At 45.8% G+C, this 14100-nt stretch overlaps 1 protein-coding gene across 2 annotated transcripts in view; it reads left to right on the top strand.

Annotated features, from left to right (window-relative positions):
• The first annotated feature begins 2114 nt into the window (after positions 1–2114).
• The window catches only part of DAPK2 (death associated protein kinase 2), a 96771-nt gene continuing 84785 nt past the window's right edge, over positions 2115–14100 (top strand). For both annotated transcript variants that reach the window (XM_044980891.1, XM_044980890.1), the window contains exons 1-2: positions 2115–2221; positions 13919–14016. In XM_044980891.1, the coding sequence (XP_044836826.1) occupies positions 13940–14016 (77 nt within the window). In that variant the 5' untranslated portion in view covers positions 2115–2221; positions 13919–13939. The remainder of the gene's footprint in view (positions 2222–13918; positions 14017–14100) is intronic.

Genomic DNA, 14100 nt, shown 5'->3' with positions numbered 1-14100 from the left:
TCCGGTGGACCTCCCGCAGGCATGCCTGCGGATGCTCCACCGGAGCCGTGGGACCAGCGGACCCTCCGCAGGCACGTCTGCAGGAGGTCCACTGGAGCCGCGGGACCGGCAACCGCCAGAGCGCCCCCGAGGCGTGCCACCCTGCTTGGGGCGGTGAAATTGCTAGAGCCGCCCCTGACTGGGTGGAACTCACTCAAAGGCCATGAACACCACTCCTTAATCAGCTAGAAGGAGTCACAGTTGAATTCTGCTGACTTGGAGGAAGGAGAGAGGCTGGGACTGGGAATGAAGCCAAGTCTTTGGAACTGCAATGCAGAGCACTGCCTCGAGGCTGGCTCCAGTTCAATAACGTGACAGAGTGAAATGATTTTCAAATGCATTACATTTGATCCTAGAAATTCTTGAAGGGGAATAAGCCCAATGCTTGGAGAGACAGAAGCCAGCATGCCCCATGCAAGTTTCTCTCTAAAACTGATATGTATCCAATTGGAAATGAAGGAAAATTGGCATTGATGTTCAGTTCCCAGCTTGTTAATTACAAATGATGCATATGTATTATTAATGTTTTCTGGGATTGGATGTTAACCTACAATGCTTCTGGCTCTTGTGGTTGCAGAGAAAAAAGCTTGAAAACATTAACCCTAAATGCTCAAAAATCAAAAAGCAAATAAAAAGAACCTAAAATGTATTATTTTTTAAATCTTGTGATTTTTAAACCAATCATGATCTTGTGGCACTTCCTAGCTCGTGATTTTTGAACACATGGAATCAGCAATACTGGAACTGGACACTTGTAAAATAGTCACACAAAAGGACTCTTTTTAAAAAGGGTGTGTGATGTCACTATTGCAGCTTGAGATTCACAAGTGATATGGGCATATTCCTCAAGGGAGACTATATTAGCGTTCTGAGTGAGTTTATCACAAAACACTGCATTTTTAGCAAAAGTACTGTTCTGATGGGGTCAATGGTCATTTGTCTCTGTTCTTCCCTACAAGCATGGTTCCTACACTGAGCATTCCTTCCGGTGGGTTGTTTGTTCCTAGCAAACAGAGCAAATGCTATCTGTATACCAATATATCCTGAACAAATATTTTGTAGTTCTAAAGCAACCCATATGTTCTGATGGGTGAAATGACACATTGCAGATATGCTGAAAGATGTTCCTGTGACAGCAGATGATAATCTGGGGCGCCTGGGCACGTTTGCCTGGGTTGGTGAATTTTCATAGCAGTTCTGCTTAATGTTGTAAGTGGGCATGTGCAGAAGTTGTATTAGCCTTATTCTCATTTGGTATTTGTTGAGCACCAACAAAGTGCTCTCTGCTGCACAAGGCACAAATTGAGAGGAAATCCTTGCCTGGGAGAGTGAGCTCTGAGGGGCTCCTCCAAAGCTTGTCTTTCTCACCAACAGAAGTTGGTTCAATAAAAGATATTACCTTGTGTCTCTAATCTACAACACAGACATTCACCAATGTGGGTAGAGGGGGAATAGTTTAATTTCTGCCTCTAATCAGGAACTCACAAAATAGGTTCTTTTAACACTGATCTAGTTGTTTAAAAACCCCTTGAATGACCAGAGCTTGGTGCCACCTTTTAACGCACCCCCCTACCCCAGGCCTGGATTGATCAGTGTGCACTTGGGTCACTTGCACAGGGCCCCCAGTTCAGGTGGCCCCTGACCCTGACCACCAGAAAAAAAAAACCAAAAACCCAAGACAAAGCCCGGAGCGGAGCTGTGACCCCATCCGCCACATTCCAACACCACTGAAGCCGAGGTGGCCTGGCTGCCCCCGGCCGGATGGAGGGGTGGCCTCAGCCCTGGCTAACCTGGCACTTGGCCCCAGCACTGCTACTGCAACCGGGCACCAAAGAGAAGCCCCCAGGCCCCGGCAGAAAGGTGGGGGCCTCATTTCCATAGTGCACAGGGCCCCAAACCTCTTGGCCCTGCCCTTCCCCCAGCCGGGCTTTCTGGGGCAGCTCAGCGAGGGGCTTGAGCGCTCCCGGGAGGGGGCTGGTGGACAAGGGCCGCTCGCCGCAGCTGCAGCCCGGCAGGGGGCGCCCTCAGCTCCCCATCGCGCCGGGCTCGCCCGCAGCCTGCTCCCGCGACCTGACACTGGCCCGAGCGGCTCCTCCCCGCTGCCGCCTGCGGCAGTCTGCTGGCGCGGCGCGCGGGGAGAGCAGCCGGCAGCATCAGCGCCTGGACACTGCGGCTCCCCACGGTGAGTAGCGCCCGCCCCGCTCCCTGCCCAGGGGCGGCTCTACAAATTTGGCCGCCCCAAGCAGTCATGCCCGGGAGGCGCCCCCGAGCCCCGGGAGCAGCGGACCTCCCACGGGCATGACTGCGGAGGGTCCGCTGGTCGCGCGGCTCGGCTGGACCTCCCGCAGCTGCAGGCGGTTCGCTGGTCCGGCGGCTCCGGTTGAGCTACCGCAGGCATGTCTGCGGGAGGTCCGCTGCTCCCGGGGCTCCGGTGGACCTCTCGCAGGCATTGCGGCAGGTCCGCCGGCCCAGCCTGCCGCCCCCCCGGGAAAGGGCCGCCCCAGGCGGGTGCTTGCCCCGCTGGGCTCTGGAGCCGGCCCTGTCCCTGCCCCGCGCCCTCCGGCCGCTGCCTGCTGGAGGCGGCTGGGAGGCGGGGCTGCCTGGCCCCCGCCGGAGCAGCGAGGGCTCGTCCCCGGGTCTCCTCGGATCAGCTCCCCGGGCGGGGGCTGTCCAGCCTGCGTCCCCAGGGCGCCCTGCTCCCCGGCCTGGCTCGGCACCTGCTGCGGGGCTTTCTCGGCGGGCGGCTCCGCAGGTGCGGCAGGCTCAGCCCGGCAGTGCCCCGCCAGCTCCCTGACAGCCCGCGCCGGGCTCGCCTCCTGCCCGTCTGCCCCGGGCGAGTGGGCGCGCGGTGCCTTCCCCGGGCCTGGGGGTGAGGCTGGACCTGGGGCGGGGGTGATGGTGGTTTATCCATACGGTGCCTTCTCCTGCTTGTGACTTTTCGAGAGGACAGGAAATAGGTGGCCGGTGGGTTGTGCAGAGATGCAAAGGGACAAGGTGCTGGCTGTGCATCTGGTGCTCCCAGGAATGGCCAGTCACTGACAAAGCCAAGAAAGGAAAAGCATGGGACGCTAACTGGCTGGATTTCATAAAGCCCTTCCTAGAAGGTGGAAGATCATCATCACACCTGTCTCCTGTCATCCGGCTAGCTTCCCAAATTACGAGATTTCAGCTATACAGGATTGGGCTAAAGCATCCTCCTAATAATCTCTGCACAGGTGTCACACTTAGCATGCACCTATTATGCCAATGCTCTGTAACTTTAGGATATGGCAATGGGTGAAAAAATGGATCTGCAGTGTGGCAATCCAAAGGGCTACCCCCCCCCCAAAGATGTTTTGCTAGTCCATGCATTCTCAGGATGAGCGTTATGTATATAGGTCCTACTAAAATCCTTGTTCTGGCCTTTGCCCCACTTCACTTATGCCCCTTATAGTTTTCCTCTGTCTGTCTTCTTTAGCTTCTTCTCAAATTAGAGGTTTTTCGCTACTTAATTTTCCTTTAATCAGACATTGTGGAAAAGCACTTCTGTACAGGTTCATGACATTCTTGCTACTAGGTCCCTTCTACGCTGGACTTCAGAGTTAAGGACCCATACGTAAATGTTGTTCCAGCTAGATTTGTTTTTAGCATAGGTTGATAGGCGAGCCACTGTGGGGGGTTGAACTGTGTTTAAAAAGTCTGTTGTAGGTTAGGCTGGGTTAATACACTGGCTTTGTTTCTAACCCATTGGGTGGTGGTGACCTTATGCACACATCTTTGAGACCTCTTCACAAATTCTACTTGTGTCCTCAGCCTTGTTTGTTTATGACTTGAAGGAATGTGGTGTGGATCCCTTCATTCTTTATTTCCATACAAACAGTGGCAGCAAATGTAGGATTGTTGGTATCTGGGACAGTGAGTCAGAAACAGAGTATCAGGATGCAGCACAGTGCAGGCTCGACTGAACACTCTTGGCTGTCTGGCTTTAAGGCAGGGGCGGGCAAACTTTTTGGCCTGAGGGTCGCATCGGGTTTTGAAAGTTGTATGAAGGGCTGGTTAGGGAAGGCGGTCGTGGCCCAGTTCCCCCATGCACCCTCCCGGGACTCCTGCCCCATCCAACCACCCCTGTTCCCTGACGGGCCCCCCCAGAACCCCTGCCCCAGCCATGCCCCCCAGTCCCTGTCCCCTGACTGCCCCTGGAATCCTCGCCCCCTGACTGCCCCCCGCCGCCCCATCCAACCCCTCCTCTCATTCCTCACTGCCCCCCCCGGGAACCCTGCCCCATCCCACCACCCCTTCTCCCTGACCCCTGACTGCCCCCAAACCTCTGCCCCTGACTGCCCCCCGCTGACCCATCCAACCCCCCCTCTCATTCTTGATGCCCCCCCAGGACCCCTGCCCAATCCAACCACCCCTGTTCCCTGACTGCCCCCCTGGGAACCCTGCCCCATCCCACCACCCCTTCTCCCTGTCCCCTGACTGCCCCCAGAATCCCTGCCCCTGACTGCCCCCTGCCACCCCATCCAACCCCTCCCTCTTATTCCTGACTGCCCCATTCAACCCCCCTGTTTCCTGCCCTCTGACCGCCCCGACCCCTATCCACACCCCTGCCCCCTGACCACCCCCCTGAAATCCACTTCCCTCTATCCAACCCCCCTCTCCCTGCCCCTTTACCGCGCTGCCTGGAGCACCGGTGGCTGGCCTGTCTGGAGCCAGCCACACCGTTGCCACCGCATAGCACAGAGCACCAGGTCAGGCCGGGCTCTGCAACTGCACTGCCCCAGGAGCTCGCAGCCCGCCGTCCAGAGCATTGCACCGGCAGCGCAGTGAGCTGAGGCTGCGGGAAAAGGGGGACAGTGGGGCAGAGGCCGGGGGCTAGCCTCCTGAGCCAGGAGCTCCAGGGCCGGGCAGGAGGATCCCGCGGGCCGTAGTTTGCCCACCTCTGCTTTAGTAGAAGATCAAGCTCATGAACATAGATTACTCGTTAGCCATTCATTGCTGAAGTGGAAGGGTTTGGAACTGCAGTCTGTAGTCAGCCACCACAGAGCTAAATATCCCAGAGTAACTTGGGAGAATGGAAATGGGGGTCTCTTGAGAACTAGTGGCAACAACAGTGGTGATTCTAAAACAAGACTTGGTGGTTAAATTGAGTTACTGGCATGTCTGGAATGTACCATTCAGAGATGTCTGGATAATAAGTAGTAGAAGTGGCTGAAAATTTCCTGACAACATTTTTTTTTTATAGAAGAATAGGGAGCTGTTGAAAACTAGATTATTCATGGGAAAACATCTTTGACTTGGAAAAGTTAGAAAACTGGCAGAGTGGAGAAAAACTACTTTTTCACATGGTTTACTGTTGTAATTAAATAGGTTTTCCCCATTTTCTCTCACTTTGTTACTGTCTTCCAACTTTTTCCAGTGGGAAAAAAGAGGAAAAGTAAATGGAGGTGGGAGAAGCACGTGAACACCAAAAACTCAAATGTTACAATCCTATTTTTGGAGTTTAAAAAAAACAGAAGTATGAAATTTAAATGAAATTTTATGTTTATTTCAATATATCAGTTTGAAACAATATGTGTTCAGGCCCAAAATTTTGATGGAGATATATTTCCTGTGAAAAATTCCATGTGGGAAAAATCTAGTTCTAATTGTTGTTGTTGTTTACCATATATAATGTAAAATGAGGCCACAGAAGTAGCTTCTCTGAGTTCAGCACTAGGTTCAGAGAGAGACTTCATGTCATGTGTATTTGGGAAAGTGAAATTTGTTACCTGAGTCACTCCAGACTGGCAAATAACTGGAGAACATATCCAGGGGAAGAATCCTGCACCTGCTGGGGTTAGGCCAAATGATCTATTAGAGTTTAGACATTTTCCAGATCTAATTTCTATAATCCCACTAGGATTGAATGGGTGGCATTTATTATGGATTTATCATGTGCAGGCCAGTCATTACTTGTCACATCCCTAGAATAATTAAGTGACTACAGAAAGAAACCTTGTCTACATAAGAAAGTTTCCCCAGTTACACAGGCATAGTCCTGTGATATAACCCCCTCGTGTCATTTATTCTGGTATAAGTGCATTATTTGGTTTAGTTTAAACGCCTTTCCAAGCAACATTAGATAAACTGGAAAATGAGTCGCATACTGGAATAATAGTGTCTGCCCACCAGGATAATACTCAGATAACGATATCTGTTCAAATTCACACCTTATGTTATACAGAAAAAGCTTTCCTATGTGGACAAGGCCTGATTTATGATATCATAAAACTCCTGATGTAAAATAAAAAAGGCAGGGGATCCCTTTTAGTGGTTAGAGCAGGCGACTGGGAGTCAGGATGTCTGTGTTCAGTTCGGTCTTAGCCACTGACTTGCTGGTCATATGCCAATCACTTAAATTCTTTCTCTTGGTTTTCTCATCTATAAAATGAGAATAATAACACTGTCCTGACTCACTGGGATATAGAGGCTTATTTGTTTGTAAAGTGTTTTGAATTCCTGAGTTGAAAAGTACTATAATACTCTGAATTAGTATTAAAGCTCTGTTACCAATATTTATGCTGCTGAATAGAGATTATTCTGCAGATTAAAATCTATTTTTAAAGTGTTCCTGGTATTTATTTTAGTTAACGCCTTTTACCTAAATATCAGGACATACGGTGCTACTTGTTACACAGAAAAAAAAATCTGAAAGAGAATGCATTTATTCACGCACAGTGTCCAACCAAACCAGCGGAGAAGAATGAAGAAAGCTACATCTTCTGCTGAGGTCATTGCTGCACATTAGATGCTGCAGAGGTATCTGGATAACCTTTTTCTCACAATAAAATCCTTTCAAACATCAGTAATTGAATCTTAGTTTAAAAGTAGCCCTGATCCAAAGCCTACTGGGAGTCAATAGACTCCCATCAACTTTTAAATGTGCTTTGGATTAGACCCAAAATGAATAAAATGATCATATGCATCATTAATGTCTTTTGTGTAGAAGTGCCTAAGAAATATTGAAATAAAAATAGATTGGCAGAAAATACAATAGATTATTTCTGCTTTTCCAGGATACTGTGTATGCCTTGGTGTTTAAATCAACCAAATCTGAGTGCCCAACTCTGATTCAGCTGACTTGGTTTCACTAATTGACCTAAGGAAAAATTGACCACCTGATTTAAAAAATATTAAGGTTCTCACCCCTTCTTTGGATTGATTGTGCTCCAAACCTCTAAATGTATCATAACAAAAATGGCATAATCTAGTTCTCCGAGTATGGGAGAAATCTTCATAATTTTCTAGAATTACCACAGAATGTCTGGAAATAGTTCTGTTTATAAACAGTAACTACTACTCGAGAATGGAATATTTAATTCCAAAGGAATTTTAACACCATTAAGTCATTTTATGCTAGCTCACCCCGCTCACCTCCATACTTGCTAATGACAGGCAATTTGGTTCCTCAAGGGTGTGATTTATTTTGGGCTTTTACTACGTTTACAGCTGGGTGAGAGCCGGTGAGGCTCTCAGTAGGGGAGTGGAGGGTTTTATAGAATAGGCTGTAGTGATAGAATGGGAAATGCCAACATATCAAAGATTGTAAGATTTGTAGGCTGGAGGTTGTACACTCTTTGGGGCAGATTATAAAATGGGGCTCCAATCCTGACTGAGACATTTGGATGCTACTATGGTATATGATGCCTGTGGGAAGGCTTACTGGTTTGACCTTCTGGAAGAAAGATGTGCTTCAAAGATCAACAGAGAAGCTGGTTTCTTTAGTCACTTCAGAAATAGTTGAGCAAATTATAGAGCTATAGAAACAAGGAAGCTCTAAACAGCGAGTGTGGGTTTTCTTTTTGTATGTGGCTACCACTGTGATGTGTTCAAATTGGGCAAAACTTCCCCTTGATAACCTCAGGGGAGATGAGTAAATGGCCAGTTGAACGGGACCTAGCTGTTTCCCCAGAGGTGTCTCGGGCAGGTTCTTCATTCTTAGAGCAGTATTTTCAACTTGTCCCTCAATGTCACAGTCCAGTGTCTCTTTCAGGGCAATGGTATTCTTTTAGGGGTATTTGCAGTTGTTTTTAGGCATACATCTTGGATTGTGATAAAGGAAGCAGTCAGCCTAAGGGAATTACATTCTTTTGACAAGTCTCAGCAGAGTCTAGTACTGTAGCAGATAAGCCTCTTCCCAGAAATGCCTTGCTATTAGTTGCATACTGCTGCACACACCTAGAACTTTCTCCTGCAAAGTGATATGAACACCATATAAGGGTTGGATTTTCAAAAGTCCTCAAGTTGCCTTTACTCTGCTCCTATTCAAGTCAGGAGGGGCTGAGTTAGGTCAGCACTGAGCACTTCTGAAAATCCCACCTTAACGTCTATGAATAAAATATTTTCTCTGAATGGACATATGTACCGTTCTGCACTGCATGCCTTACCAGCGTTTTTTTTAAGATACCCAACACAAGGTAGTAAACTTGTTTCCTCAGGCCCTAAGCAGAGCTGATCTTAGAACTTTTTTGAGGAGATGAAAGAATTGCCTGAGGGATGCAGTAGTTTGGGGGGAAGCTGCTAGTGAGCTGTTTATTTTCAGCTAGAGGAGAGAGGTTTTTATGCCAGTAATGGGATTAGATTTGGGGAGGAGAAAACAAAATAGTAAACAATGAACAAAATAACAGATTCAGCCAGATTACTGCACCTTTCAGAATGTTCAACATGTAGCAACAGTAATCAATTAGGGAGCTTGAGAAGATCTCTGAAGGTGAATGGCGATAGAAAGGGGAATCAGAGATAGAAGCCCTTTTTGCTCATCTAGTCCACCCTTGTCAGAAGCACAGAATTGTTCCCTGCTGTCTGTTTCTCTGGTGCTTTATCCATTGTAGTTTTAAATGTCTTCAGTGTTGGGGTTTCCATTTTTTCTCTTGTGTCACTCTTTTGCAGTGTAGTAGAACCTATCATTATTTGGGAAAGGGTCGAAAGGGAACAAATGAGCTACATTCAGCATCTCAAACTTGGGAATCGCAGAAAGGCAATTCTGTAGAGCATTTACTAAATCATGAATGGATAATGGACATTTGGCATGAGCATATAACAGGGCAGATCATGCTCAGTTAGACAGCTGGAGTGCTTATCATGTGTTATTGAAACAGTAAGCAAAGGAAAATGAGCGATCACAAAATTAATCTGGATCTCAAAATACTAAGAAAATGGTATTGCACAAAAGCACGCACAACAAAGATGTTAAATGTAGCATCTAGTGAGCGCTATTGGAATGTGTTAAATAGTTATGGAAAGGCTGGAATAGCAGAGGAGGGCACTAGATACTGGTTCTCTTCCTCCCTTTGCAAGGATCAGCTGAGTTGGACTTTTTAAAAAGAGATTTGTAATCTTATTTACATCCCTTCATTTACTGATAAGGTTTTATGAGTGTAAGTGTTAGTCATAGTTCACTATTCAGGTTAAGGGTTGATGCCACATTAAGACAGGAATCTTTCCTCTTGAGACTAGGGGTCACTGCGAAGTAATTGTAGGCTCAACATATAAACTTTGTTAAAAGAGGCTTTCAGAAAGCAGTACATGGCGGTGGGGGGAATGTTTCCATTATTTTCTTTCTTAGTTTAAATGGAAACACTATCCTTGAAAAGGAATCCCAATAATCTGCAGTGTTTGTTTCCTAAGTGTAAAAACCTGACAATTCCCCTCCCCCCAAAAAAGAGTGAGAATAAATTGGCTAGTCTATGCAGTGGCAAAAGCAAACTAACAGCATGAACTGTGACAAGGCAGTTAGATTTGTACAACTCTTTCCGTGCTATGATTTAAGATAGTGTTGGGAACACAGGGAAATCTTTTAAAAGAACATGAGTTTCAATTTGGCAGAGTCCCTTTCAGTAGTTTAAAGCTATTATCTAAAGACATTACAAGTCTACTAATTTTATCTAAATAGCCATGTCTTATTGCAGCATTTAGATGGAACATAATTTTAAAGGATCAAAATAGGTTTTGATGTGCTTTTGCTCCTAGTTCTCCAGTGTGCAAAAGTATTGTAGCGTGAAGGACAGTCTTTAAAAAGCTCATCAGAGTTGTACAGAGATACAGAAACTGGGAGTTCCTAATGTATTGCTTGCAAGCATTGGGTCTAATCCACATAGGCAAATGAGAGTTGAATTGAGAGGTGTGGTGATGATAGCTGTGCCTGAAATACCTTTGTCTCAGGGGTGCACTAGAATTTCTGATAGATAAGTTTGGGGTAGTTACATTTTTACTGTAACATTATAAGTACGGTATTTGTAAGGGATGTGAAAACATACTTAAAAATAATGAACTGCATAGTGGCTATAGCATGGTCCATGACATGAGTATAACTGGGGGGTCCTATTTACACAGGAAAGATCAAACCATATTGTAAGCTGCTCAGCATGCTCCCGTATTAAAATTTAGCAATCTGTTCTGTAGGAATGTGCACTACGGCAGTGATTCTCAACCTTTCCAGATACTGTACCCCTTTCAGGAGGCTGATTTGTCTCGCATACCCCCAAGTTCCACCTCACTTAAAAACGACTTGCTTCCAAAATCAGACATAAAAATACAAAAGTGTCACAGCACACTAGTATTGAAAAATTGCTTACTGTCTCGTTTTACCGTATAAATTATAAAATAAATCGCAGCCCCCCCAGGTTGAGAAACACTAATATAGTATATAGCGCAGTATAAACAAGTCATTGTCTGTATGAAATTTTAGTTTGTGCTGACTTTACTAGTGCTTTTTATGTAGCCTGTTGTAAAACTAGGCAAATATCTAGATGAGTTGATGTATCCCCTGGAAGGCCTCTGCGTACCCCTGGGGTAAGTGAACTCTTGGTTGAGAATCACTGCCCTAAGGAACAGGATCCATGATCTTGTACTTCCACTCAGGAGGTAGCAGTCTCTGAACTAAGTGGACAGGTAAGAAAAGCAACATTGTGCATAAAAGAGATTCAGTCGAGGGGTCAGCTTTTGGGGGGATATTTAAAAAAAATAGAATCCATAGGGCATTCTGACTAGTTTCTAACAACTCCAGTGTCACACTTTGGATTTTGGACCAGATAGCAAGTGTGAAAAATTTGAACAGGATGTGTGTGTGTGTGTGGGGGGGGAGATAATAGGTATCTATATAAGACAAAGCTCCTAATATTGGGACTGTTTCTATAAAATCAGGACATCTGGTCACCCTGCTTGGGCCTAAATTTCTTCCCTAATGAGAGTCACTCATATTAGCATCATCCTTTTAATTTTATTATGAAAACTCTTTGGGATGAAACACCTGCGTACGCAGGAATTTGAATGATATGAACACTTTAAAAATGTTTTTCAGATAGGCTTTTCAGTTCCTTTTCACACAGCAGCTGCCTCAAAAATGTTGTAATGTAAAATGAAAATTTAGGAGCTCTGTGTTGGAGAATTCTGTTCTGTATAGGTTCTTACACTGCCCTCATTCCTGTAGATCTGATCACCTTCCAATATCCAATACGTCTGTTAGTCTATAAGGTGCCACAGGATTCTTTGCTGCACCTTCCAATAATGTCTTAAATTATGTCAAGTATCAGAGCGGTAGCTGTGTTAGTCTGGATCTGTAAAAGCAGCAGAGAGTCCTGTGGCACCTTATAGACTAACAGACATATTGGAGCATGAGCTTTTGTGGGCGAATACCCACTTCATGCATACATCCGACAAAGTGGGTATTCACCCACGAAAGCTCATGCTCCAATACGTCTGTTAGCCTATAAGATGCCACAGGACTCTTTGCTGTCTTAAATGATGTAACTAACATCTGTTACTTGTGGTTTGTTCTTTGTGTTGTCCTCCACCCAAAAGAATTGGGAGCCTAAAATGTAATTCCTATCTACCAGAGCATCCCTGGAATTTGAACCCAATACCTCTAGCACAGAAATTAAGGACTATTCCTCCTAGGCCACCCAGCCACTTACTTTTCTTGTTTACCACCCTGTCAAAGCCCTATGATTTATTTACCATAACTTTCCTCTGGGCAAGACCAAAGCAGATTGTGAAGAACTTCAAAAAGATCTCACAAAACGAAGTGATTGGGCAACAAAATGGCAAATGAAATTTAATGTGGATAAATGTAAAGTAATGCACATTGGAAAAAATAACCCCAACTATACATACAATATGATGGGGACTAATTTAGCTACAATAAGTCAGGAAAAAAATCTTGGAGTCATCGTGGATAGTTCTCTGAAGATGTCCACGCAGTGTGCAGAGGCGGTCAAAAAAGCAAACAGGATGTTAGGAATCATTAAAAAGGGGATAGAGAATAAGACTGAGAATATATTATTGCCCTTATATAAATCCATGGTATGCCCACATCTCAAATACTGTGTACAGATGTGGTCTCCTCACCTCAAAAAAGATATTCTAGCACTAGAAAAGGTTCAGAAAAGGGCAACTAAAATGATTAGGGGTTTGGAGAGGGTCCCATACGAGGAAAGATTAAAGAGGCTAGGACTCTTCAGCTTGGAAAAGAGGAGACTAAGGGGGGATATGATAGGGGTATATAAAATCATGAGTGATGTTGAGAAAGTGGATAAGGAAAAGTTATTTACTTATTCCCATAATACAAGAACTAGGGGTCACCAAATGAAATTAATAGGCAGCAGGTTTAAAACAAATAAAAGGAAGTTCTTCTTCACGCAGCACACAGTCAACTTGTGGAACCCCTTACCTGAGGAGGTTGTGAAGGCTAGGACTATAACAATGTTTAAAAGGGAACTGGATAAATTCATGGTGGCTAAGTCCATAAATGGCTATTAGCCAGGAGGGGTAAAGAATGGTGTCCCTAGCCTCTGTTTGTCAGAAGATGGAGATGGATGGCAGGAGAGAGATCACTTGATCATTGCCTGTTAGGTTCACTCCCTCTGGGGCACCTGGCATTGACCACTGTCGGTAGACAGATACTGGGCTAGATGGACCTTTGGTCTGACCCGGTACGGCCATTCTTATGTTCTTATGTTCTTAAGACACCCCCTTCAAAATCCATCACTGCTCTTAAAATAGTCAGAGGCAGTCACTACAGAGCAATGTGAGGTGCTCCTGATCCTGAAACCCACCAGCGTTGAGCCCTACTTCTGCAGATCTCTCAGACACTGCTACCCAGGAAGGAAGTGGGCCTGGGAAATGAACCTGATTGTATCTCATGGCTGTGCAGAGCAATAGGTATGCAAGTTCTGAGCTGCCCCTTGCTGCTTTTTCCCCCTGTTTGAAATGACTCATGTCTGAGAGGTGCCTGGAGACCAAATCCCTCTGTTGATCTGCACAGCAGTAGTGCAAGTTTGCCCATGCTGCCCCACCAATGCGCTTCAACACTGACCATCTCAAGCAGGAAGAAGGAATTTCAGTTTCCTGGCCCACTCTATCCTCAGCCTCTCTGCTGAGACTGCCCATGTGGAGGCCAATTTTGCTGATTCTGATGGTGGTTTTTCCCGTGATATGGTCGCTCAGGGCCCCTGATCTAGCAAAGAAGTTAAGCGTGTGCTTAACTTTACACATGTGACTAGTCCCATTTAAGTCAATAGGTCTTATATCCATGCTTTAAGTTAGGCATGTGCTTAAGCACTTTGTTGGGTGAGGACCCAGGAGCTTGATTCTGCATAGTCCTGTACGCTACTGGAAGCCAATAGGAGTGGAGGGTACTCAGTACTTCCCAGGATCAGGTCCTGGCAGCTGGACTCAGACCACCACATTTATTTCACATAGTCCACAGAACAGCCATCAGCTGATGGTAACTTTGAACGTAATGAGCTGGAATAGATTCGAAATGAAGTGTATTTTTAATGATTCTTTGTTTACTGTGATTGAGCTTGTGCTACTCTTAAACTGCACAATGAATTTACCATCTTTGTATTTTATATTCCAGTCACATTATCTAGGTGCATCAATGAGGAGTCCAGGGATGGCTGTGTTCAAACAACAGAAGGTGGAAGATGTTTATGAAATTGGGGAAGAGCTAGGAAGGTAAGTGCATACACATGGCACCAACACACTTCAGAGGGTGACAGATGCAGTGATATTTGCAGTATCTTGTAAGAATGAATGAAT

The sequence above is a fragment of the Mauremys mutica genome, chromosome 11, assembly GCF_020497125.1.
Source record: "Mauremys mutica isolate MM-2020 ecotype Southern chromosome 11, ASM2049712v1, whole genome shotgun sequence".
NCBI lineage: Eukaryota > Metazoa > Chordata > Testudines > Geoemydidae > Mauremys > Mauremys mutica.
The sequence above is the reverse complement of the archived record's forward strand: the minus strand, read 5'-3'. Positions and strand labels throughout refer to the sequence as shown.